Source organism: Equus przewalskii, chromosome 8 (assembly GCF_037783145.1).
Source record: "Equus przewalskii isolate Varuska chromosome 8, EquPr2, whole genome shotgun sequence".
NCBI lineage: Eukaryota > Metazoa > Chordata > Mammalia > Perissodactyla > Equidae > Equus > Equus przewalskii.
Genome location: NC_091838.1, coordinates 30710435 through 30736267, shown reverse-complemented (window position 1 = coordinate 30736267; position 25833 = coordinate 30710435). Strand labels below are relative to the sequence as shown.

The following is a 25833-nucleotide window of genomic DNA, read 5'->3' as shown; positions in this document are numbered from 1 at the left end:
ACAAAAAAAGTAATTTACCAAAAAATATACTGGATAAATTTATAAAAGGTTTCTTACTATAGTCAAATTCAATAGAGCAAATAAGAAAAGTGTTTCAAATGATCTACTCGTGTACGAAAAAGAATAAAATAAAACAAAGGATTATTCAACGACAACATGGTATACTATTTTCTTGAGTCTTAAAATAACGGGGACACATAAGCTGTTGGTGATCAACTGATGTGCTTGTTCCTCCCCTCTGTTCATCAGAATTCTAATATTCCTATCAACATTAAAGGAACCCATTTGTTTCACTAGTACATATGGCTATTCCAGAATTTTTCCTTGATTTATAGCATGATCATGAAGATCTCTCCAGCCTTAACCCTGTATCTATTTCTATCACCTATTAGAATGCCTTGTTTTAACAGAGTAAAAATCGTTTTGTCCTATGTAACATTTATTTCCTTATCCTTTACTTGACCTTTCCATTACATATTTTCTGAATTACAAACTATTAGTCAATTTCAAGCTTCCCTAAAAAAAAATTATCTGGTGAGTTCTACCATTTCTTTATAATATTATCAAGAAATATTAGCTTTTAAAATAACTCCAACTGTTTCAATCATTACTTAAGCAGATTTAGAGATGTCAAGATGCTCTTCATTAAACAGGGTTCCCAAATAAATGAGTGTGGGAAACTGTCTAATACATCACTGATTCTTAGATATTCAAAAATACATATATTTAAAGCCCTAAGAAATCCTGCAGTACAGAAACATGTTTAGCAGCTAAGCAATATGTCTGAGGAGAAGAAAAAAAAACTATAGCATTTCCCAAACTTCTTTGACCCTGGAACCGATTTTCTCATGTAATAAAATTAATGGTCCCCAGATAATCTTGGCTTAGAAATATACTAAACTTATTTTTCACTGTTTCAATGGAGACCACCTGAAGAGTCACTCTATTCTGATTTGTCACAACATGAATGAAAGCAAGCGTGGTAGAGGGGAGTGGGGAGAGTTAACAGAATGAAAAAGGGAAGGGGCAGGGAGGGGAGAAAACAGGAAGACAAGGAGGAGCAGGGAGAGGGAGGGAAAGAGGAAGGGGAAAGGTAAAGAAAGAGGAAGAGGAGGAGGGGAAGGAGAAAGACAAAATATGAGTAAGAGAATCTATTCCCACCAATCTTAAAAGTGTAGTATGACTTATCCTCCTGTGTTATGAAGATTCTTAATCAAAAACTATGACATATTTTAAAACTTTACGACAACTGGCTTTTAAAGCCTAAAACACTTTTATCTACTAAAAAAATATTTCTGTTTCTAATAACTATCTCTATGTCTGAAATAAAGGTTTGAATATGTACAGAATTTAGTCATGGTTAGAAAATAAATACATACACAAAAGGATGGGGGCCAGGAGTCCAGTCCCCTAAACAGACGATTTCTTAAAAAAGACTTCCCTGTGTAAAGAAAGTAACAATATGGTTATTTTACAATTTTATTTAAGATAAAACAAAAACCCATTTTTCTTTTTAATTTGATAATTCTTCATATTTAAAATTTAACAATGGATTCAATACTATAGACCTTAAAAGGAATGCTTCTCTTGCTAATTAATAGCACATACATGTTATATGATGCTACATTTGTATCTACAAAATAAAAACAGAATATTTTCCTTAAAAAATAAATTTAGGGGCTGGCCCGGTGGCGCAGCAGTTAAGTTCGCATGTTCCTCTTCGACGGCCCAGGGTTCGCCGATTCGGATCCCCGGTGCGGCCATGGCACCGCTTGGCAAGCCATGTTGTGCCAGGCATCCCACATATAAACTAGAGGAAGATGGGCACAGATGTTAGCTCAGGGCCAGTCTTCCCCAGCAGAAAGAGGAGGATTTGCAGCAGATGTTAGCTCAGGGCTAATCTTCCTCAAAAAATAAATAAATAAAATAAAATACATTTAAAAAAATAAATTTAAGTTATTAATGAAGAACACTTACTAAATAATTTCCCAAAGGATTCCCTTTTTGACTTTTCAGCTTCATATAATCGCTTTCCATCTTTGACTAAAGCACCAGCCCACTAAAAGGAGGAAAGCTTCTGTTAATATCACATACTAATCATTAAGGCTCATACATAATTAAAATAGAATTCAACTTGCATACCTCCCTGTAGTGTTTTATGAACATTTTTCTCCTTACAACCTCAACAACAGCTAAGCAGTACATCTGAGGAACTGTACTAAGAGCTTCAACAATTTTGACTCTTTCTAAGAGCTCTATTACGAGGCGCAGCAAAGCTTGTAATTTCTCTCCATCTTGATCAGCATGAAGCATTACAAAGCAACACCACCTATAGAATGAAATCAAGACAAACTGTATAAAAATAATCTAATGCCAAGTTAATCAACCAATCAAGTATTTCAATATAGTGATTAGAGAAAATTACTCCGTCACTTGGAAGAAATAAAAACAGTCAACTCTAAACACCCTAAATTAGATATAATAGAATCACTTACTTTAGTCTGACATGTAGGTTATTTGCTAGTTCTTGTTTGGCAGTGGTACACTTCTGTTTAATATCCAACAGCTTTCTATGATTTTGCAACATAATCATCAACTGATTTGCATGACTCAGGCACAAATCAGGTAACACAGATGCATCCTTCAAGTTTTCAGCTCTCATCTGATTAGCTAAAAATCCCTTTGAGAGAAAACATTTTAAAGGATATTAACTTTGTTTCATGAAAGACAAGAACATTCATTTAAGAGGAAAATCTTCATGTTAAACATGAACCGTTCTACTCTGAAACAAAATTTTAAAATTTCCCACTTTTCTGAATGTAGTAGATGTGTTCATAACAAAAGATTCAGAGTTTTTAAGAAATCTGTGCTCATCTAATTCTGTTCCATTTTCAGGCTAGAAAAAAAATGAAAGCTAGGAAGATAAAGTAACTTATCAAAGAACACATTTCATGGCCAAACTAGAACTAGAACCTATGTATCTACCTTCTTACTATATGATGGGTTAGTCAGAGCATGACATTAAATTAAACATGGTCAACGATTTTAAGCCTTGAAAATTAATAAGTGATTCAATCTAACCGATGATATTCAATAGTATATTGTATATGTCCTCCCTGTCAAAAAAACAATCAACTGACTTTGCACTATGTTTTGAAAAGTCATTCTTCTCTCTAGCATTTCTGGACTATAATTTTTCCACTGATCTGGGCTTTATCTTTAGCACAATGACTGAATTGTGTAACTTTACAGTACATTTTATTATTTCATAGAAAAAATTATTAGACTTTTTTTTGAAAGAAGAAAATCAATTTAATGAGGGAATAAAGGATTCTTTTTAATAGGAACTTATTAATAGAAAAAGCAGACAGAAGGTAGTTGCTTCATTTACATTTCATTAACTTCTAAGACTCTGCATAGTATGTCAGAATTTTTGAAATTTTGTTTTTCTTTGTTTATTGTTTTGGTTTCCTTTTAAAATTTTTTCTACTTTTTTTATTGTGGTAACACTGATTTATAACATTCTATAAATTTCAGGTGTACATTGATATATATTTCAATTTCTGTGTAGATTACATCATGTTCACCACTCAAAGACTAATTATAATCTATCACCACACACATGTGCTTAATCACCCCCCTTTCGCCCTCTTCCCTCCCCACTTGCCCTCTGGTAACCACCACTCCAATCTCTGTCTCTATGTGATTGTTCTTATTGTTAGACTTTTTCCTTAGCTATCTTTACTCATTTATTTTCATAGGTGAACTTCGCATCTTTTTGTTAAATAGGGATTGTGTTTAGTCTATAAATTAATTTAGACATATGTACCATATTCAAAATAGTCGTCTTTAGTTCACACAACCAGCCAAACAAGAACTCAACAGCAAAAACTTAAAAGTCCAAAGACATCTTGATGAGATTATTACTAAGTTTTTATTTATAGGCTTTTTTTCCTACTCTATTTACTAAATTAGTTAATATGTTATAGAAGTTTTAAGATTTGCACATCCATCTGACTGCCATACTTGCTAGTGTGAATAATTATCCTTCTGGGACTCTGGCTAGCATACGACAAGCAAAGGACAACAAGTCCATCTTCCTACTTTCTGGTAGCTTGCTCTCTCTCTTTTCTATTTCATGTTTCATGCTTTTCTAAATATCATGAAAATATATATAATATATAAATGTCATTTAACACTATTTTTTTTTCTTTTGCTGAGGAAGATTCACCCTGAGCTAACATCTATGCCAATCTTCCCTTATTTTGTATGTGGGTTGCTGCCTCAGCATGGCCGCCGACGAGTGGTGTAGGTCCACTCCCAGGAACCAAACCCAGGCCGCTGAAGCAGAGCGTGCTGAACTTAACCACTAGGCCACAGGTCCAGCCCAAGTACTAATATTTCTAACATGTAAATAAGGTTTGATAGCTACATGATTTACAAGTTTAAAAGAAAAATTACATAGCAGAATGAGCAAAGAGATTGAGAGCAAAGCGTAAACTATACCATATCCTAATTCTAAATTTTGCTATATTATCTAATAAGAATTAAATAATCATGGCAATATTCTAAGGAAATGTTTAACTACTTGCTAGTTACTACAGTACTCAAAACTCCCCTCAAGATGCATTCCATAAACTTCTGGTTTAGGAAGAAGATTCCCCATTATTTTACTTTGCTGATAATCCTTAAGGATAAGAAGATGACTAGAGAAACAACACACTGAATAAATTTTCAGGGCTCCAATGTTACAAACCTTCATAGGTTTGGTGACGTTTCTCTGCTAGACCAGGTAGACCCATCTACAAACATCCTCACAAATGTTGTGGTTTAAAAAAATTAATTTTCTAAAGCTGTCTCAACTGGTCTTTATCATATAAGATGTTCAGGTAATAAATCTCTTACCATTATTTCTTTTCCCTGCTCTTTAATTAGGACTACTTAGAAGATTTCATCACTATGTAGCTAGAATGAACTACATAAAATTTTAAGTGTTTATGCAAGATTTAAAATCAACTCCCAAAACTGATTATCTGAATTTATCTACTTTCACTAAGCACATTCTGAAGGAAATATTGATAAGCAAAGAAAATATCTGCAATGGAGAAAAAAAATTAGCAGTAACAAACCTAACAGATTAGACATCTGTAAATAATAAAATGTGACAGATGCAGACCAAAGAGAAGTCCAACATTTCTCAAACTCAAGGCAACAGGAACCCAAACTCTCGTTCCATAAGGATTGATTTTATACTTACGAAGTGTCAGGAACTGTAGTAAGGCATTTTGGACAGAGCAGTGAGGAAGACAGACTAGAGGCCTGCCTTCCTGGAGCTTATATTCTAAGAGAGGAAACTGTATAAAAAACATGTAATTGTTCAAGTATAATTATGACACAGGGTTAAGTACAGTACACTAAGAGAAAATAAACCTGCTTTGATCAAGACTGCAAGATCAGAAAAAGCTGGTCTGCAGAAATGGTGTTTCTTAAAATCTCCTGGCAGCCAAACACAAAGATATAGGAGTGAAAAGGTACTAAGTTTTCACTAGTTACTACCTAACTTCAACAGGTTATCCCTCCCCGCTCCCCCGCCATCTCTCATGAACACATGGAGAACTATCTTATTATATCCAATTTCTCTCACAGCCAGAGCCATTCGGGCAAGCCCAGCTAAAATCCATTTACCTTAGGGCAACTCCCAATATGTAATGAGGTAATTAAGATGATTTCTACATACACTCATATTAAGAACTACACAGGTGTATCAAGAAATATTCACTGAAGAATAATTAAATGAGTATTTAACTGCCTTTCAAGGTCTAAAAGGACTATACTACTTCAGGTATCAAAATCAAAGAAAGAAAAATATTTCTAATAAGTAAGAATATTATCTCTGGTTAGGATGACGTGTTCTAAAAGCTAAATTTTATGAGCTACTACTACAGTTTAAAACATTAGCAAAAGCTACAAATATATTAGGGAGAAAGAACATGTTTAGACAGAGTACTTTTATGATCACAAGACATCAAAAATTAGTTTTTTAATTTCCACAGGAATAGTATAGGAGATTTCCATTGAATTTTACTTCAGTTTGGGTTCAAGAAGGTTTAAGGGTCAGTTCTGGAAAGCAAACAAGGAAGGCTCAACTTGGAAAGAAATCATTCTTCTATTATTCTGATAAAATAAAAAAATAATACTATTACCCCCTTCATCACAGCAACTACACTCCCAGAAAAATGACTTCTCCTTGTATGACAAAACTCCACGTGCTGAATCCAATGTGGATTTTGAGGATAACATCGGCAAGAGACTTTTTAAAAACTACAACCAAATGTAAAGCCATTCGATGTAGCCTGAGTGTAGTAGAAATATAAGCAATATGTTTTAAAAACCAAGGGACCTGCAGTAGCAAAGAGAGAAAATAGATTTTTCTAAGATAAGAGAATGGGAAGTCCTGGTTTATTCAATCTGAAAAACAGTTATAAAGAAATCTGGAGATTTTAAAGGAAATAATGGGTTCACAAAATTAAATATGAAAAAATAACTAATATATTTGACTAAATCAAAATTAAAAGTTTCTGTACAACAATATATATAAACTGTCAACAAAGAGACAGCATATGTGTTATTTATAATAAAGGATTATCCAGATTATATATAATAAATTCCTACAAAAACATTAGGAGAAAGAAAATTTGGCAAATGACAATTCAGAGGAAATACGTGGCAAACAATGATAAAAAGAAAATTGCTCTTCTCATTAATTACTGGGAGTGTTGATTGATTTTTCCTTTATGGAGGGTAGTATAACACTATTAATTAATATTTAAAATGCACAAACAGCTAGTCCAGCAATTCCATTATTGGAGATTGTACCTAAAGAAAACAGTAGAATAATGCATGTAAAGATAGATGTATTGGGATATTAAAATAAGGTTTGTAATAACGAAAAATGGAAACCACCTAAATGACCATCAAAAGAAGTATGGTTAAATAAATTATGTTTGATTCATTCTATGGAGGGTTAAGAAAGAATGACATAGAAGAAGAAGCAAAAGATCAGGAATTCAGAGTTCTGCCCCTAGTAACAGTAGACTGTAATGTAATGGTAACACAGACCAAGCTTCCTGTGGTATTAGTTATTGGAGATCTAAGGAAGCAGGGAAGGAGCCAGGATATAGGAGGAAACCTAGAAAGGGAACTGAGATGACTGGGAATGCTTTGACCTAGAGACAACTGCTGATTTCTGAAGAGGATCCCAAAACTAAGAATAAGATGAGCAATCCTTCTGATATTCCCATGAAGCCAGGAAATAAAAAATTGGAGATGAGTGCCAGGCAAGGTAAATAACAATGGAACACACTTCGCACTAGTGTGCCAAAAAGCTACAGCCTAGGATATAAGAATCTACAAAAGTAGACTGGCTGTCACAAGGACTGGATGACCAACTTCCAATCACCTAAGCCCCTGAAACTCGACTAAGGTGATCTAAGATTGTAAATGCCCCTACCATATAACAAAAGCAAACAAATTTTCTCTAGAAAATTATCCTAGGATTCATATTTCTCTGATTTTTCTTATCAAAAATAATCAGACACATGAAAAGGCAAGATCATGTGAATTAAAACTATAAGAAACAAAATATACACAGACACACAGACATAGATAATGGAGTTAAGAGACATAGACTTATTACTATATGCTTAATGTGATTAAAGAGATGATGAATAAGATGAATATCTCGGTAGATCACTTGAAACTATATAAACAAAAGAACGAAATTGAAATTGTAGAGCTAAAAAATGAAGAACAAAAATAACACATCAATAAATCGGTTCAACAAAAGCTATTCACAGCTGAAAAAGGAATTAGCCTGAACTGTTGGGTCAAAAGAAAACATCTAGAATGAAGCACAGAAAGATATAATGACAGAAAATATAGGAAACAAGGGTAAAAGGAAAAGACAAAGTAAAAGATCTAATATATGTGTAATTGGAATCAAAGAAGGAGAAGTTGGAGAGTAAGACAAAGACAAGATCTGAAGAGAAGTTGATTGGGAATTTTCCCAAATGATATTAAGTCATTAAATCACAGGTTCAAGCAGTACTACAAGCCTAATACAGCACAAACACAAAGAAAGCCACACCTTGTCATATCAGAGTAAAACTACTAAAAACTAAACCAAAGTCAAATTGCTAAAAGTAAACTGCAGAGCCTAGAATTCTACATCAAGAGAAAACATCCTTCAGAAATAAAGGTGATTTAAAGAGATTTCCAAATGACAAAAACTGAATTTGCCACTAAAAGAAAATACTAAAGGAGATTTTAATGTTTATTAGACTTTAAGACATCAAGGATGCACATATTACTTAAAAGGAAAAAAGCCAGCATCAAGGACAGAACAATAAATAAAAATAACATAATTTTTAAAATAAAAATAATCCAAAAGGCAAAAGCAGAGGGAAAAAAAGGACACAGAATTGAAAAAAAAATAGAAGGAAAATCAGAATTCATAGATTTAAAGACAAATATTCAGTAATTACATTAAATAGGTGGACTAAATGTTCCAATTAAAAGATTTCTCCACTTATTTTGAGGCCATCATATCCTTGATGCCAAAACTTGACAAATATGTAACAAATGAAATATACAGATGCACAAGTCAACATAATTCAGTTTGCTAATATGTTAAACTAAATCCAGAAATACATTAAAAAAAAACACACAGTATGACAATGTTGAGTTTATCTCAAGAATCCAAGGATGGTTCAAGATTAGAAGTAGAATATAACTTTCTTAATGTGAGAAAGGGTTTCTATTAAAACAAAGAGAATAAAAATAGTACTACAAACAATATAATGTTGGAATGTTGACCACTTTCTATAGACAGGAATTAAACAAGGACACCCACTACCAGATCTATTCAGCATTGTACTGGGGTTCCATTCAGTGCAAAAACACAAGATAAAAAAATTCAGTTCACAGTAAGGTAACTGGATCCAAAATCAAGACAGAAAAGGAGTGAGTCTGGGAATTAAAAGATGAATACAATTAGGAAACTATAAAAACGCACTAAATATTTTAAACTTTTTTATAAAGGATAAAGCAAGGCTATACACATTTTATCTGCCTACACTATACTATATATACTCTACCATGCAAGCGAAATAAAAACATTTGTACCTATTAAAATGATTACTCATGTGTTCTAAAGAAAGAAAACATTTAGAGGGAAAATGCTGGCAATAGAAAGTTAAACTAGAAAACCGTGTGTCAGTCAAGATAAGTCAACTCTTTTGCTACAAGATGTTTTACCAGAGTACTTGCTAGGGTGGGTGGAGGACAAGCAGTCCTGAATTAAAGAGAATCACTAGTGTGGAGGAAAACATCTAGGTTAACCACTCTCATCAATTCCATCACCTTCTTTTGGTTATAAATGTAATTTGATAACAGAGTTCTTTGCACAATGTATTAAATTAGACCTAAAAAATACGTATTAGTAAAGTCTTTAAGATTTCATATTTTCCTTCTTTCATAAATTTCATTTATTTTTTTTTAATTCTTTGTAGTTTTTTGAGGGGGGAGTAGGAGGTACTCAAGTGTTTAGTACAAAGACTGTTATACCATATTCTTTCAACATGTTTTTCCCCGTTGCTCATAGCAGTTTCCTGGTTTATCCTTCCAGTTGGCATCTAAAGTAGCCTCAGTTCACTTTATCTTAACAAACCTGAACACTAAGAACATGCCTTCTTTATCACATGAAAACAATAATACTGCCTTAAGAATATTCAATGATCAAGTGAAAACATGCACATAAAGTACTTGTACAGAAAAACTACAAATTCCTTTTCCTGAGAGAAATTTGAAATAAGCACCTGAGCAAGTTCTTTCTGTTCATTCACCAGTCGGCCACAGCTAGCGATCATCTGGTCCAGGGCATAGAGCCTATCTTCAAGCCCTTTAATGGCTTTCATATTCTGATTATCAAGTTTGGCAATAGTCTGACGGCATTCTGCTATAAATGGTCGAATAATCCTTGGATCAAGCTAAATGACAAGGAAATACATACAAATAAAATTTTCATTAAGTAGTTTAAAATATATTTCACACTATTTGGACATAGTGCTTCAGAGAAAAAAGTAACAGAGAAAAACACAGAAAAGCATGGGAAATCTAAGTTATATTTCCATAAGAAGGTCAATAATAGGATAATTATTATGTTAATAAAACACAATTATTATTGATTACATTACAATACATAATTAAGAATATAGTGCCGGGAATTACACCTTTTAATCAATGCCACAATTTATCCAATTCTCAATATCCCACAGAAAATATTATTTTCAAGATCTTATGAAATGAAACAGAGTTAATAACTAAAACAGATTCTTTGGTCAGTAATTGTCTTATGAATCTAACTTCCCTCTAAAGTGTATCAACATCTTCAAACTTACCTCCCTTCTGGAAATATATTTATTCTGTCTGTAGCTCCTCAAAGAATTTGTTTGATCAACTACACTTTCTTACTGTTCAATCTCTCCTGTTCCTGGCTTTAATTCTCCAAATTTTCTGGAATTCATGGAAACTAAAAAATTCTCTCAACATTGCTCCCTTTTTCCTTGAAAGAATACTTTATACTGGCAGTCTTTTTATATGCACTCTCCAGAAACACCATTTGGCCAAAGACCACTGATGACCTCGTTTCACTTGAGGTTCTTATATGTTCAGCATTAAAGACCACCTTTTCCAAACTCTATAAGCTTTGGGGCACTACCTCTGCTGTTTCTTCATAGTATCTTCTCTGGGTCCTTTTCCTGTCTAATCAATAAATATAGATGATTCAGAAGGACTTTGTGCTTAGCCCATTTTTGCTATTCCTTATATAATTTCAGCATTAAGCATAACTTCTACGGAGGTAACTCCCAACCCTTTTCAATTCCTGATCCTTCTCACAAATTTTCAGTCTGTGTTTCTGACTGCTTGCTAATATCTCTATGAGGACATCAACCATGATATCTTCCATTACTAACTCAATATAGTTGAAAATCCTTTGAATAGCAGTGACTAAGTGAGTGAAAAAGACTGAGAAAAATTCCACTCTGCTGTACACTGGACTGCTAGGAGTCAGAATCCACTTGACGGCACTAACAACAAATAGTTATTTCCTTGTGAAACCTCTAAATGGCTTCCTTCTGCCCACATCATCATCCAAAAAACACAGTAATGGCTTCAGTGATCTGACCAATAAATCCTTCCAGTCCTATCTTCTTTTCAAACTGAATGAATTCCCTATTACATCCAAGCAAACACTGTGTTTTTCTAGCTCTGATCTTCATTCACACTGATTGCTCTGGCTAGCTATTTAAGCTCATTTGTCTCCATGTAATGGTTCTAGTCAAAAACTACCTCTTTCATGATGCCTTCCCTGATCTCTACAATCTCTACAAATTGTAAATTATTTATGTACAGTTTCTGGTGCACAGAGAACATACAAAAGCAGTTAAAACTGAACTATTCTATTGTTATTATCAAGAATCCAGTACAGTGAATAAGAAGCTGAATTTCTAACACCATGAAAAGAGTTAACGGTGCCATTACTTAAATATAGGAAACACTTGCTTTGCACAATACTAACTATAACTTGTGCATATGTGACTATTTCCTCGCTTTGCTCAATTTTGTGGTGACTGAGTCCAGCGTGTGCACACATTTCCAATCCAAAGTATTATACAAACCAAAGACTAGCTATAAATCATTAAGGTGATAAAAGGCTAAACAAGATGACTAAAATATATTCCAATTTTCAACTTGAGCAAAATTGTAACTATACATAAACTTAACATAGCCGTAATTTAAAGAAGATAAAACAAACCCCAAACCAGGGCTCCTTATTATCATGTTACTGTACTTCATAATTCACTGAAGGTATAATACAACTACTCTCAGCATGGAAGAACATTTTGTGACTCACTGAATACAGGTTACATAACTTGACTTTCTAAAATCTTATTCTACTTTAATATTTTATTCCATTTGTCCACAGGTAATGAAAATAAAAATTTCCAAATAAAGTCTTTGAAGAAATTTTTTAAATTATGTATTTTAAACCACAGAATTATAATAATAATTATTTAGCAAATTTTCAATAATTAAACACAGTGCTACACTTATTTTTTACTCTTGGGCTCTTTCCTTGACATCTACAAATAAACATTATTGTTGTCTTAGAGGATAAGAAACTATAAAAACTTTCTTACCCTCTCTATTCTTCCCGTTACACCTCTAAACCCACCCACAAGGCATAGAACACAAACAATAATATTCCAATAACATCACAAGTCTCCCGGATGAAATACAAGGAAGAGATTCAATAAATTATGCCAGCATTATTCTGGACAGCTTAGAAATGAGCTAAATGCACATTTCCAATTATTAATCATCAGATATACAAAGCAGTTTGCCATTTGTAGTATAATTTGAAATAGAATATCCAAGAGTTGTTCTAACATGAACATACTGCAATCTAAGAAAATATGTAAGTACACAAAAATGCAGCATCAAGCCCAAACTTTTCTTCATATATGAAGGAAGGAACTACATAGTTCATGAAATTAGCATCGATCAATCCACACAAATATTATAAAACAAGGGATTTGAATGACTTATCATGGATGACAGAGGTAATAAATGAATGGCAGTGCTAGGATTTGAGCGCTTATGATTCCAAATCTTATCTAAGTTCCATGATACCTGCCTTGACTAATTTCTTAAAAAAGATACTCGATTTTGGCAGTTGGAACTACATGTTAAACAAATACTGATAAAATTGGGATTAGTCTGTAAAAATGATGGCTTTAAACAGAATTTGCTTTTATAGAACATCAAAACTACCAAAAATAGAAAAATACTAAATTAATAAAAACATCACAGCAAAGTGCTATTTATTATGTGGTACATCCCATTAAGAGAACATCCTGTTATTGTGTAAAATACAAGCAGAAATACATAAACAAATTCTTCACAATGAGTTTGCACTGCTTTTAATAATATTTTTTTAACCTAATGGGCATGTGCAACTGATGAGAGTGCTGTATTACAGGCAGTATTTTAAGTCATGTTAACTAATTGTATAAAAATAAGAGTTTGGATTTTGCTTTCACAATATAATGGCCATGTAAAATATCACAAACACTTCAGATATGTCCTATGAACATAACCATCAACCTCTGAGAAGTCAATAATGTGATCCCGTGATAATAATACTATAGCTAATTTCTATTTTCTCTAGGTGTAAATTCTTGTGAATTTCATTAAGCTAGAGAAGGGTCATTGTTTCTTCCCATTTGCCATATAAAGTGAATAAAACTTATGGTTCTGTGAGATTTCATTTAAACATGCAAACACAAAGCCAATTTCCAGTCCTTTAAAAAAGTGGTTCTTATAGTCAATAGCCCCATTCTGGCTCATGAGAAATTATAAAAAATGACAATCACCCTAATCACAATCATGCGGCTGATTTTCCACATAGAGGGAATTTTTAGGCTACTAAAATGTCAACAGTTTAAACAGGAACATTACTTTTCATTTATTTTTGGCAGTAATCATTGCATAATATACTACATACTTCCCTGCCCTGGCAAATGTCTTTCTCTGACAACAAATAATGAACAGGCAAAATGAAATGCCTTCTCTAAAGGATGTCATCAAGAAAATGGATATTGAAAGAATTACAAAGAAACCTAGAATTTATTCTTAAAAGTTTTCCATTTTATTATTGTACTACTTAAGAAAAGTATGTGTTATTTTCCACGCATCCCAGACAATGTGCTGCCTTTCTCTCAATAATCAATTAAAGATCAAGTCTCTTTTCCAATCGTGCTCTTTTAGAAAAGTTTAATAACTATTCTGCCCATTATCTTTAGACAAGAGCAGCCTTCAAAATATTGTTTCATCTCTCTGCTGACATCACTGACATATGTGCCCCACCAACTTCCTTCCTGGCTTCAAAGATTTTCTATCATATTATAGATCAGATTTGCAGAGGAATTTATTCCCCAGGTTTAGAAGTTTTCCTAAGTGTATTTGGGGGAGAACTTAATCCAAAACACGAGTTCACTATAATTACAAAATACAACTAAAAACATGTCTTAGTTTTGAATTTTAAAATATCTCAGGCAGATGCAGTATTTAAAATTTCTTCTTTTAAATGTCAAAAAGAAGTTCCCTCTAGGGGAATGGTGATTAGAAAGAGGCACATGGGTATTTTCTGGGAGATGAAAATGTTCAATATCTTCTTTTGGATGGTAGTTACTCCAGGAACTAACCACTCAAGACTTATATATTTCACTGAATGGACATCATCTCAGTGTAAGTAAAAACAAATTTTATCTTTAATATTTTTCAAAAAAACCTTGAAAATTCTATAGCATTTTAAATGTGAACATCTGACCCATTATTAAACTGATGTAAGAATTAGGGCAGGCCAGAAGTGGCCAAATATTATCATTTTGCCTATTTACTTATATAGAGAGAGCACTCACAATGCAAGGCACAGGAATGATAAATAATAAGACTGTTCAAGTTTTACCTAGCAGAAAAAAGAGCCTAACTGTAGGAACAAATTAAAGAACAGGAGATATTCCAACTTCCAAGTAATATTACAGGGTCAGGAAAAAAAAAATTTCAAAGTATTACCACCACCCAAACCATTGCCATTTGAATGGACACTTTAAGGTTTAGCATTGAAGTAGAAATTTTACCTATATTTTAAATCTTCACAAATAAGGTTATAAGTTAAATGATTTGATTTGCCCAAGGTTATAAACTTGGTTACGAAGTTTCACTCCACAGCTCATTATTTCTACTACAACATAATGCCCATTAATAAAATATTTAGTATAAATAACATAATTTCAAGTAGTTAAAATGACATAAGAAATATCAAATTATTATTACTTACCCTGCTCATGGAATCAAAGCACTTCCTGACCAACGATTCCACATCATTTGGTCTATCTTGAACATTTATCCAGTCTAACAAAGAAACATTAAAAAAAGGCAGATCACCGTCTTTAGCATCTATTGAAGTTTCATCCTGCTGGACAGTACTTTGACAAGATTCTCTAATTTCTTTTCCACTTTCAGCATCTGTGGTATCTGGGGCTACATGTTCCACTGACTTGTGAAATGAGGTTAACAAGGATTTGTTAGTTGTTCTAGGCATATCAGGAGAGAGCACCAGTTCAGTGGAGGTTTTTATCTCGGCCTTTTCTGAGCCTTCATGTTCAGGTAAAGAATCCAGTCTTCCCAAACATTCTCTGTAACTATGTCTGGTTAGGCACTCCAACAGTGGAATCTTGGCCATTACTGAAACCGCAGTTCCTAAACTTAAAAAACAAAAGATCTGTCAGTAAAATAATGGTTCTGCTCTAATTACAGATTAGCATTTTGAAAGAAATAACATTTTATTACACACACAAATCTTACCACCTATTACATTATATATGTATAAAGTAGTCTATGAAGTGTTCTTTAAAAGAAACGCAGATGGACAGAGATGGATATCATAAACAAATTAAAACACCACTCTAAAGTAAAGGTAGCAAGTTTATACCAAACAAGTGAACACTTGTTTTTATCAAACCTTAAGGTATAAAAATTCAAATTTAAAAAAAAAGATTTACTATAGCAGTCCCTTAAAGTTCAACTTTTTCTCTTTAAGTCAATCAAGTATTTTTGATATACTGAAAGCACAGGATAAAATTAACAATGCTATTAAAGATTAATATAACTTGCATTCATTACACCCTGAAATAAACAGACAGATAGATGTATGTTGTCAAAAGGCAAGATGAAATTGTGATAATTTCACTTCTGTAAAAACATATGTAAAATGGTTTAGACTCCTACATTAAATTAACATATCTGAGAGAACTCCCCAAAAAAACCAGTTTCTTGAAGAGGTTATTATAAAAACTTTTAAAAGCTTTTTCTAATTTTAATTAATCATTCCTTTCCTACCCAAGATTAGTCCCATTGTCAACTTAAGGTTAAAATCTTATAACTACTCATACCACAAAATAGAGAAACTTGCATTAGTAAGGTTCACTTGAATTTAAAAAAGAGAAAGAAAGAAAAAAGAAAGAATATGCTACTTCCCTCCAATTCAAGTTAATAAAAAAAATATACGAAAACAAACTAAAAAAATGAAGACAAAAAATTGAAAGCATACACACAAAAAGCTACATTCATGCTGAATTACTGGTATATTTTTACATTCATTATAGTCCTTTGTAAAAATAACCAGTGGGTATCAGATGCGCTTACATGCAAAGAACCAGAAAAACATCTAAACAAGAGCTAGAACACAATGGCTTTTTTCTATCATAGTAAGCTTCTATCATGTGGTAATATTTAAAAATAAAATTTTCCTTGATTGCCTAATGTTTGAAACCACTTCCATTTCCATTAGATATATTATTTTTACATTTGCCTTTATTTTATTAGAAAGGTGGTAGCAGGGCAAGAAGGAGGCAAAGATTCTTGCGTTTATAAGTGATTTCAAAAGTATTTTGAGCCTTTAACATAAACAACACAAGAAAAAGAAATGTGGGAGATCTGTAAAATATGTGGCGGATAAAACCGACCATAATTTTTAAATTTTAGAGTCCAAAAAAGTCTCAAAAAATGAACCTAAATTATAATAAATATACAGCCTATTAAAGGCATTTTAAACAAACATCTTATTACCCATTTTAATGGCAAACATACTGAGTAAGTTTTAACTTGATGTCTTCTATGGATTGCAGATAATTTGAATAAATACTTTCAAACTTGAAAAGTAGCTTTTGGTAGGAATTTGAACAGTCCTCCAGATTGGCCATGATTGCAGCCCAGCCTTGGTGTTGAAGATGTTCATCATGGACCAGACCTTCACAGAAAGAGCAAAGTTTCTTGGCAACTTCATACATTTCCTATATTGAAAAAGAAGAAACAAATGATAAAAGAAGGTAATGTTTATGTGCATATTTGCATATGTGTACTTACACGTATGCATGAGTGCATTCTAAATACATTTCAAAGAAAGCACCATTAAAGGAATGTTTTAGTTTATCTTATTGTTCCTGTTTGTTGTGATAATGAGGAGAAAGAGAAATTCCTAACTCATTGCTGCTGGGAGCATATATTGGCAGAACATCCACAGAGGGCAATACAGCAATAACTACCAAAAGTAAAATAGTATCTATCATTTGGCACAGTGATTCCTCTTCTAGGAGTTTATCCTATAGAAGCTTAAATAAATAAAGAATACTAAAAGGTTATTTATTTCAATAATATTAAATGAAATAGAAACAACCTCAATGTCTATCAAGAAATTATTTTTATCTATATAACAATGTACATAGCATTACATAAGATGAAATACCTTTATATACAAGGATATGGAAAGATCAATATCCAGTATTAAATTTAAAAGGCAGGGTGCTGGATTCATAAACATAAAAAAATCAACTACAGGTGACCTATAGATCTAAAGGTGAGAGATTTTAAAAAAAGGTGGGAGGGGATGCTTCTGGAATATAGCATACCATACATATTCCAGGGCCTCTCTACATTGGTTGTTCCCTTCATGTCTTTGGGATAAGTAAATGTTTCTTAAATAAGATCCAACAGCAAGTCTATTGATAAATTGGATATCAAACTAAGAATTTCTATTCATCACAAGACACCATTAGTTGAATGAAAAGGCAAGCCATAGAATGACACAAGATACTTTAAGCATATAAAGTTTGCAACAGATTATATGAAGACTATATAAAAGCACTTATAAATCAATTAGAAATGTATTAACAACCCAATACAGAATAATCAAGAAACTAGAAGAGTAACTTCACAAAAAGGATATACAAATGTCTCATAAACACATGGAAACGTGCTCATTCTTGTTAATTATCAAAGAAATACAAATTAAATCATAATGGCCTACCACTACACACCCATCAGAATGACCAAAATTAGAAGTACGAAGAAAAACACGTCTCAGTGAGTTTGCTGAGCAAGTAGAACAATCACACACTGCTGGTGGGAGTATAAATGGATACACCCACTTCAAATAATAATAGTAGTATGTAAAGTTGAAAAGAGGCATACCCAAGAGAAATGCAAAAGGTGCACCAAACAATGTATAAGAATATTCACAGTAGTTTTGGTCATAATAGTCTAAAACTGAAAAAACTCTCAGTATCCATCAATAGTGGAAACAACTGTGGCATACTTCTACAGTAGAATACTATGGGCAATCAACACAAAGCAGTAATACGTGCAATTACATGAATGAATCTCAGAACATAATGTTGAGTAAAAGAGGCTGGACACAAAAGTAAATAAACCATATGATTCCACTTATGTAGAGTTCTAAAAGAAGCAAAGTAATCTATAGTTTAGAAGTCAGCATATTCATTAACTTCAAGGAAGACAGATGATAGTTATTGAAAGGGAGAAAGCATGAAGCAGGGCTTCTGGGGTGACACCATATTTTAAAATTTGTGTTCACTTTGTGAAAATGCACTAAAAATTAATGTACAATTATGATTTGTGCACTTTCCAATATTTATATATCTCAACAAATAAAATCTATTATTAATTTTACTAAGGAAAGTAACCAAGTCCAAGGTCACACTACAAGTAATTGCAGTGACCAGATTTGAACTTGAGAAATCTGACTCTAGAGACTACGCTCTTGACTGTTAAATTATAGCACTTCTAATTCCTTGTATAACAGACTGTCTGACCTATGTTGCTGTTTTGATTACAGCAGCTTTTGAGTGTGTTTTAAAATCTGAGAAGATACATTCCTCCCTTCACCTTTCATTCTTTCTTATAACTTTCTTAGTTATTCTTGGACACTGATCTTTCCACATGAACTTGAAGTCCATTTTACCTAAAACAAAAAAAACCCCTGAAGTTCCCCCTCACCATCCAAAGCAAAAATGCTTCATCATGGCAATTTTAACTGTAATTCATTAAGTTCATGTATATATATATATATTAAGAATGGGATCATGAATATTAAGAAGGATATTAAGAATGTCTTTTCATTTGTTTATAATTTGTTTTATGTTCTTGAATAGAATTTTATATAATTTTTTTGGTTACTACTGGTTTTTGGTTACTACTATTTTCCATTTCTATTCCAAGGCAGGGCCAGTACAGAAAAATCCAAATAACATTTATACATTTATCACATATCCAGCCACCTTACCAAAGTTCCTTCTAATGTGTTTTTAGTAAATTCTCTTGAATTTTCCAAATATGCAATCATATCATCACTCAAAATGGATGTTTTTCACTTCTTTTCCATTAATTTCATCACTTATTTCATTTTCTTATTTTAGTACATTTCCCAGAAGCTCCAAAATACTAAATAGATTGTTCCTGATTTATGCAAAATGGCTCTAGTAATTCACTGATTTGAAAGTTGATTATCTTTTTATATTTGATTAAGTCTATATTATATTTATTTTATTTTCTTCTAGGGCTATTTTATTTATTAGGAACAGGTGCTCAATTTTAACAAATGCCTCTCCTGGACAATACTTGGTCATATAGGGACATAAACCCTATATGTTTTCTCCTGTAAAGTATTAATGATTGGGGTAACTAATTATATTAACACATTTCTCAATATTGAACCATCTTTGCATTCTCATAATATATATTCTTTGCTATTAATATATTATTCTTTTGATACTCTTCTGGGTTTTATCTATAAGAAAAAAGAGAATATTCTGTATTTTCAGGATACAGAGTATTAAATCTTGTTCACAAGAGTTTTCTGACTATGAAAGATATAATAAAATTTTCCTTTTTAAAAATTGTGGTAAAACACATAAAACTTAGCATTTTAACCCATTTTTAAGTGTACAGTTCAATAGTATTAAGTCATTCACATTGCTGTGCAACCATTACCATGATCCACCTCCAGAACTTTTTCATCATCCCAAACTAAATTTTTTTATCCATTAAACAATTAACTCAACATTCCCCTCAACCAGTAGCCCCTGGTAAACAAAACTCTACTGTCTCTATGAATTTGACTATTCTAGTAACTCACATAATTAGGATCATACAATATTTGTCTTTTTGTATTTGGCTTATTTCATTTAGCATACTACCCCCTCAAGGTTCAGCCATGTTGTAGCTCACATCAGAATTTCCCTCCTGTTTAAGGGTGAATAATATTCCATTGTGTGTATATACTATATTTTCTCTATCCATTCATCTGCTGTTGGACATTTAGGTTGTTTCCACCATTTGGCTATAGTAAAATAATGCGGCTATGAACACTGGTGTACATCATTATGTTTTATTAAATTATTATCATTTACTCTGTGTTGATAGACAAATACATATTTGACTTATCTTTTTCACAAATTAAATCTTTTATTATTAATTTCACTTTGTTCTGTTTAATGCCCTGTCTACTCTGTAAAATATTAATATTGCCATTTTTATTTTTTCTACATTTATTTACTAGTTTTCTGCATAACTTTCTATTCATACTTTAGCAACCTGCTTTAACTATTTTTTTTTTTTTAAAGATTAGCTCCTGAGCTAACAACTGTTGTCCATCTTCTTTTTTTTTCTGCTTTTTCTCCCCAAATCCCCCCAATACACAGTTGTATATTTTAGTTGTGGGTCCTTCTAGTTGTGGCATGTAGGACGCCACCTCAGCATGGCCTGATGAGTGGTGCCATGTCCGCACCCAGGATCCAAACCAGTGAAATCCTGGGCCGCTGAAACCGGAGCATGCAAACTTAACCACTTGGCCACAGCGCCGGCCCCTTAACTATTTCTTATGATAACATAGTTGTGTATTTTTAATTATATCATAAAATTTATCTTTTAGTAAGGAAAAAGCTGGCTAAATTAATTAAAAACAGATATATTGGACTGTATTCATCTCATTATTGTATGTTTAGTATTTACTTTAACTTGCTGTTTCTATTATATCCTTTCTAGGGTTTTGCTAGATTAACGAAGTTATTATTCAATCCTAGTTTTTCCTGCGACTCTTTATGCCCTCTCTTTCTTACTTCTGTCTTGATCCTTGCCTGGACGAAACCTTTAGAATGGTTAAAACTTCTCACCTTGGATCACTAATATTGCCGGAAGTGTTTATTTCTAGATTAAACCTCCTTCTCATCTAATTTTTTTTTTTCTTTTAAGATTGGCACCTGGGCTAACAACTGTTGCCAATCTTTTTTTTTTTAAGGATTGGCACCTGGGCTAACAACTGATACCGATCTTTTTTTTTTTCTGCTTTATCTCCCCAAACTCCCCCTGTACACAGCTGTATATCTTAGTTGCAGGTCCTTCTAGTTGTGGGATGTGGGACGCCGCCTCAACGTGGCCTGACGAGCGGTGCCATGTCCGCGCCCAGGATCCAAACCCTGGGCCGCCGCAGCGGAGTGCGTGAACTTAACCACTCGGCCACAGAGCCCGCCCCTCATCTAATTTTTTTTTTTTTTTTAAGATTTTTTATTTTTTTCCTTTTTCTTCCCAAAGCCCCCCAGTACATAGTTGTATATTCTTCGTTGTGGGTCCTTCTAGTTGTGGCATGTGGGACGCTGCCTCAGCGTGGTCTGACGAGCAGTGCCATGTCCGCGCCCAGGATTCGAACCAACGAAACACTGGGCCGCCTGCAGCGGAGCGCACGAACTTAACCACTCGGCCACGGGGCCAGCCCCCTCATCTAATTTTTTAATCTTTTTAATATAATGCATTTTAATATGAGGTCTTTGTTCAATTAAGTTTTATTTGTTTTTTTTGATTTTTCTCTAATCACTTAAAAACTATATATATCCTACTTGGTTCTCCTTTAATTTTGCACCTAATATTATATTTTTCGATTAGCACGTAGTATCCATATTTTTCAACCAAATCAAAAGTTCATGTGTTCTGCATGGCATGCAATTGTGTAACCTAAACTTTTATTAGTTTATTTGTACACTAATATTCTTGTTTTGTTAATAACCAGAAAACAAATCTTAAAGAGCTCTACTATACAAATTCAGTTTACAGAATTTGCGTTTTTTTAAAAAATAATTTTGTTTCTCAAAACATTTCTGGACTCTTTAATGCTTATTAAATATGTTCCAGAAAGACGAGGTTATTCTCTTTCTTTGTTGTATCATATGTGGAAAATGGGGCAGATTCACAAATGTATATACTACATTAAAACAAACTGCTAAGAGATTTACTAAGAAAAGTAAATGTTAACACTAAATAATTTATTTTTATTAATTTGTTTATTTTTATAAAAGGTAAATACTGTTATTTGGTTGATTCTACAGGGTAACATTTTCTGATGTCTAAAAGCAAAATGCGTCCTACTACTGGTATCTTAGAGCCGGTATTACAGTAAAGTATTAGCAAGTCAAAAAGTAAAACCAAATGACTAGGAAACAATCCATAGGGATTGCAAGAGCAATACAAGAGGTATGTATTGGAAAGAAACTTGGTTCTCCTCCAGGATCTAAATATGGATATGTGAAAAAGAATCAAACTTTTAGAGTTATTTAAGCTCTCTTTGTCTATGTCTATTCTAACACAGGTACTTTATCGATAAAAGAAATGTTCAAAAGTCATTATCTGCATACCATCATGTAGAAAAGTTGAACGAATCATGGTTAAGACAGCTGTTCCACCACTGTAGGATCTTGTAATTGTTAGCAATTGTAGAATGACTAAAAATATATGGGCCTGAAATGTAAAAACTAGACATAACTGTAAAATAAATTTTCAAAAAAGTTTGTTATTTTTCATGTTTTTGGTGTGCTTCCTCTGTAATTTATACTATTTTGCTATTTAGATCTGAATGTTTTTAGGAGTAATCTATTTTTTGGATTGTTCACTGACACCTAATAGGCTAAAGCTTCATGAAAATATTAACGAGTGTATGAATAAGACATCATTTTGTTAAATACACCAATTTTTAATTTTAAATTGTACTAGATGTAAGTAAGTATTATAATCTCAAAAAATAATTGTTTATATCTTACCACTGCAAGTTGTGTCCTTGAAGCAACAGTGTGAAAAACTGCAGGCATCATAAGAGACTCTTCGACTTTTATTTCCATTTCATTTTCTGTTGAAAAGGTAGTTTTAGGAATAGCAGGTGGACGATCACATAAGATCATTTCTTTGTTAAAAAGAAAAATTGGATTTGTGTCCTACAGAAGCAAAAATGCAAAAAAAACTGAAAATGTTACAAATACTGAACATGTACACTGCCCTCAATATATAAAACAGATAAATATTACTTCAAATGTTGAGTTCTCAATTCCCTCTCTGATGTGAGGTTGGAGCACATTTACATGAAAGGGCCCTTGGACACCTACCGTCCCAGCACTGTAGGTGCACACTCTCCGATCTGCCGCCATGCATTCTCCTCCATTGACCACCAGCACCTGGTGCTGAATAGCAATCTTGTATTTGGTATGAATGGCATGCTTCAGGTCTGCCACACTTTTTTAAAAAGGCAAAAACATCAGTTATTTACATTTGCCCAATGACAAACTTTATTATCAAAGTAGCACTATATAAAAATACGATAGATAAATGAATTTCATTCTAAAATATCCCCCCCAAAAGCAGTAAAAAACGTAAGCTTCCTGTTTTTGGAATTCGATTCCATAATCAACTGGTGGATCTTAGGTGAATAAATCACCCATGTGCCACAGCTAAAAGTGAGTCTATGAAATACAGGCAGTAGACACATTTATTTTTGTCCTCTTTATATAACACAGCAAAGGAATATGCTGAAATTAGCATCAGGTCTGTTAAAATCCTCAGAACATGGGATGTGTGTTAAAATCTCCACATCACATTACACAAAATACGTTCAGTCTAAACTATATGAAAATTGCTTTCTTTTCCTAAAACATTATTCCTTTAACAGATAAATTGTATTTTATAAAAGCTAGAACTTTAAAAAAAGAAAATAATTTCATAATTCTATTTTTAAAACTTAGATTATATATTCTACAAATTGTTTATAACGTCTTCAGCGTCAGATTCATCTGTTCTGTATTGTTATCAAGTCTTTGCTATTATGGTCATTATAAAAATATAAGCAGGTTTGGAAATATGTGCTACTTCTTGTTCCTTTCTGTTTGTTCTCAAAATATATCCTCTTTCCCCTGAGACCTCTCCACACTTTTCACAAATATAAGAGGGTATTCACTGGTCAAATATTTGAAACCCGTGCAAAGCTGGAGAATTATCAGACATGAATCTCACTGATTTGACTATAAATATTAAACTGATTTTATTCTTTCCTTAACAAACAAAACAAACGCTATTAACTTTATTCATACAAGAGGATAAAAACAAATGACCAAAAAACATGAGACTGATAAACACGCTGCTTTATCTAGCTAGCAATAATTTCCTTAGCAATGTCCTATGAAACTTGGAATAGGAATCAGCTACAAAAACTTACTGTTATTTGATAGCTTTAGTTTGAAATAAGTTTATCTATTTGTGGGTAAGTTTGTTGATTGTGAACAATATATTCAAGCAAACAGAACAAAGCACAACTTAATGAATTTAACTTTAGCATTTTAGAGAAAGATGACAATTGTATATATAATATGCTAGGAAAAAAGACTTGCCATATTGCTACTCCTATTTAACAAAGGAATCACTTTCTCAAAATCAAGTAGTTTGTTAACTTTATGCATGTACAAAATGCAAAACTGATGAGAATAAATGAAATACTGCTCACGTTTGCACTGTAAGTTCAGTGTCAAATGTCAGGGTAGTTCCCGTGTTAACCAGAAATACATATAACTTCATGATGATTTCTCTGGATTCTGTGAGCTTATACCTCACACTCTGATACAGTTACTAAAAGAAACAGACAAGAAAAGTGGTCAATTTTACAAACACAACTACAAATACAAATACCCTCATATAAGACACAGCAATGTTAGACTATACAAAGAACAAAAAATCAAAATAGGTTTTGATGGTTAACTGGACAAACCGGTAAATTTGGGCTTAAAAAAATAAATAGTAATGAGATTAGTAAAAAGTGTAACTATTCTACTATGAAAAAATAATTTGATTTAAGGAAGAAAGAGGCCAGGAGTTAGAACAAAAGTTATGTCTACATTTCACACTGTCCAATGTAACCCTCAACATTACGAAGAAAAAGAAAAATAAAAAATTTGTTCAAACAGCTTCCTAACTCCAAAAGTTCTTCCCCAACCTCTTCCTTAAAACGGTAAAAAAAAACCAAAACAAAACAGTAAAGTCTTGAGGTTTAATTTACTAACAGTGACTAAGAGTAGCCACTACTTCCAAGTCAGGGGAAAAGAGTCCCAATTCCTTCCACCAGCTGTCTCTTAATCTGAGTTCTTCCTCCATACTGAGTTAGAAATGCTCCATATCAGAAACCCTGGCCCTAATAGCTATATCACCTTATGCAACAGTAGAAAGCGCAGAGGTCTGGAAATCAGAAAACTTAAAACAGCTCTGCCATTAACTAGTTGTCCAAGTCAAAATCTAACACATAAAATAAAGCTTTCCCATCTATAAAAGAAAGGGACAGATTTCAAGATCTAGCATTTTACTTTTAACAACTGGAGGTAAAATCTCAAAGATTAATGAAAGTGACGAAAGACATAATAAATAAATTCCCAGAAACTAGTAGACACCTTTCTTTAAGCTCTTCATGCTCTTAAGCATCAGCTTAAGAAGAAAAAAGTAAATAAAGTGTTAAAATTAATGTTTCCAAAAGCATTATTTTAAATGCGTTAGATC

The 25833-nt window shown here is 32.7% G+C and overlaps 1 protein-coding gene across 5 annotated transcripts in view; it reads right to left on the bottom strand.

Moving 5' to 3' along the window:
• The window catches only part of RB1CC1 (RB1 inducible coiled-coil 1), a 91121-nt gene that overhangs the window by 40437 nt on the left and 24851 nt on the right, over positions 1-25833 (bottom strand). For all 5 annotated transcript variants that reach the window (XM_008525044.2, XM_008525047.2, XM_008525045.2 and 2 more), the window contains 10 exons: positions 24794-24915; positions 23406-23532; positions 23067-23237; positions 16774-16976; positions 14963-15389; positions 9876-10046; positions 2496-2680; positions 2143-2329; positions 1978-2059; positions 1380-1441 (listed from right to left, as the gene is read on the bottom strand). In XM_008525044.2, coding sequence (XP_008523266.1) covers positions 1380-1441; positions 1978-2059; positions 2143-2329; positions 2496-2680; positions 9876-10046; positions 14963-15389; positions 16774-16976; positions 23067-23237; positions 23406-23532; positions 24794-24864 — 1686 coding nt within the window. In that variant the 5' untranslated portion in view covers positions 24865-24915. The remainder of the gene's footprint in view (positions 1-1379; positions 1442-1977; positions 2060-2142; positions 2330-2495; positions 2681-9875; positions 10047-14962; positions 15390-16773; positions 16977-23066; positions 23238-23405; positions 23533-24793; positions 24916-25833) is intronic.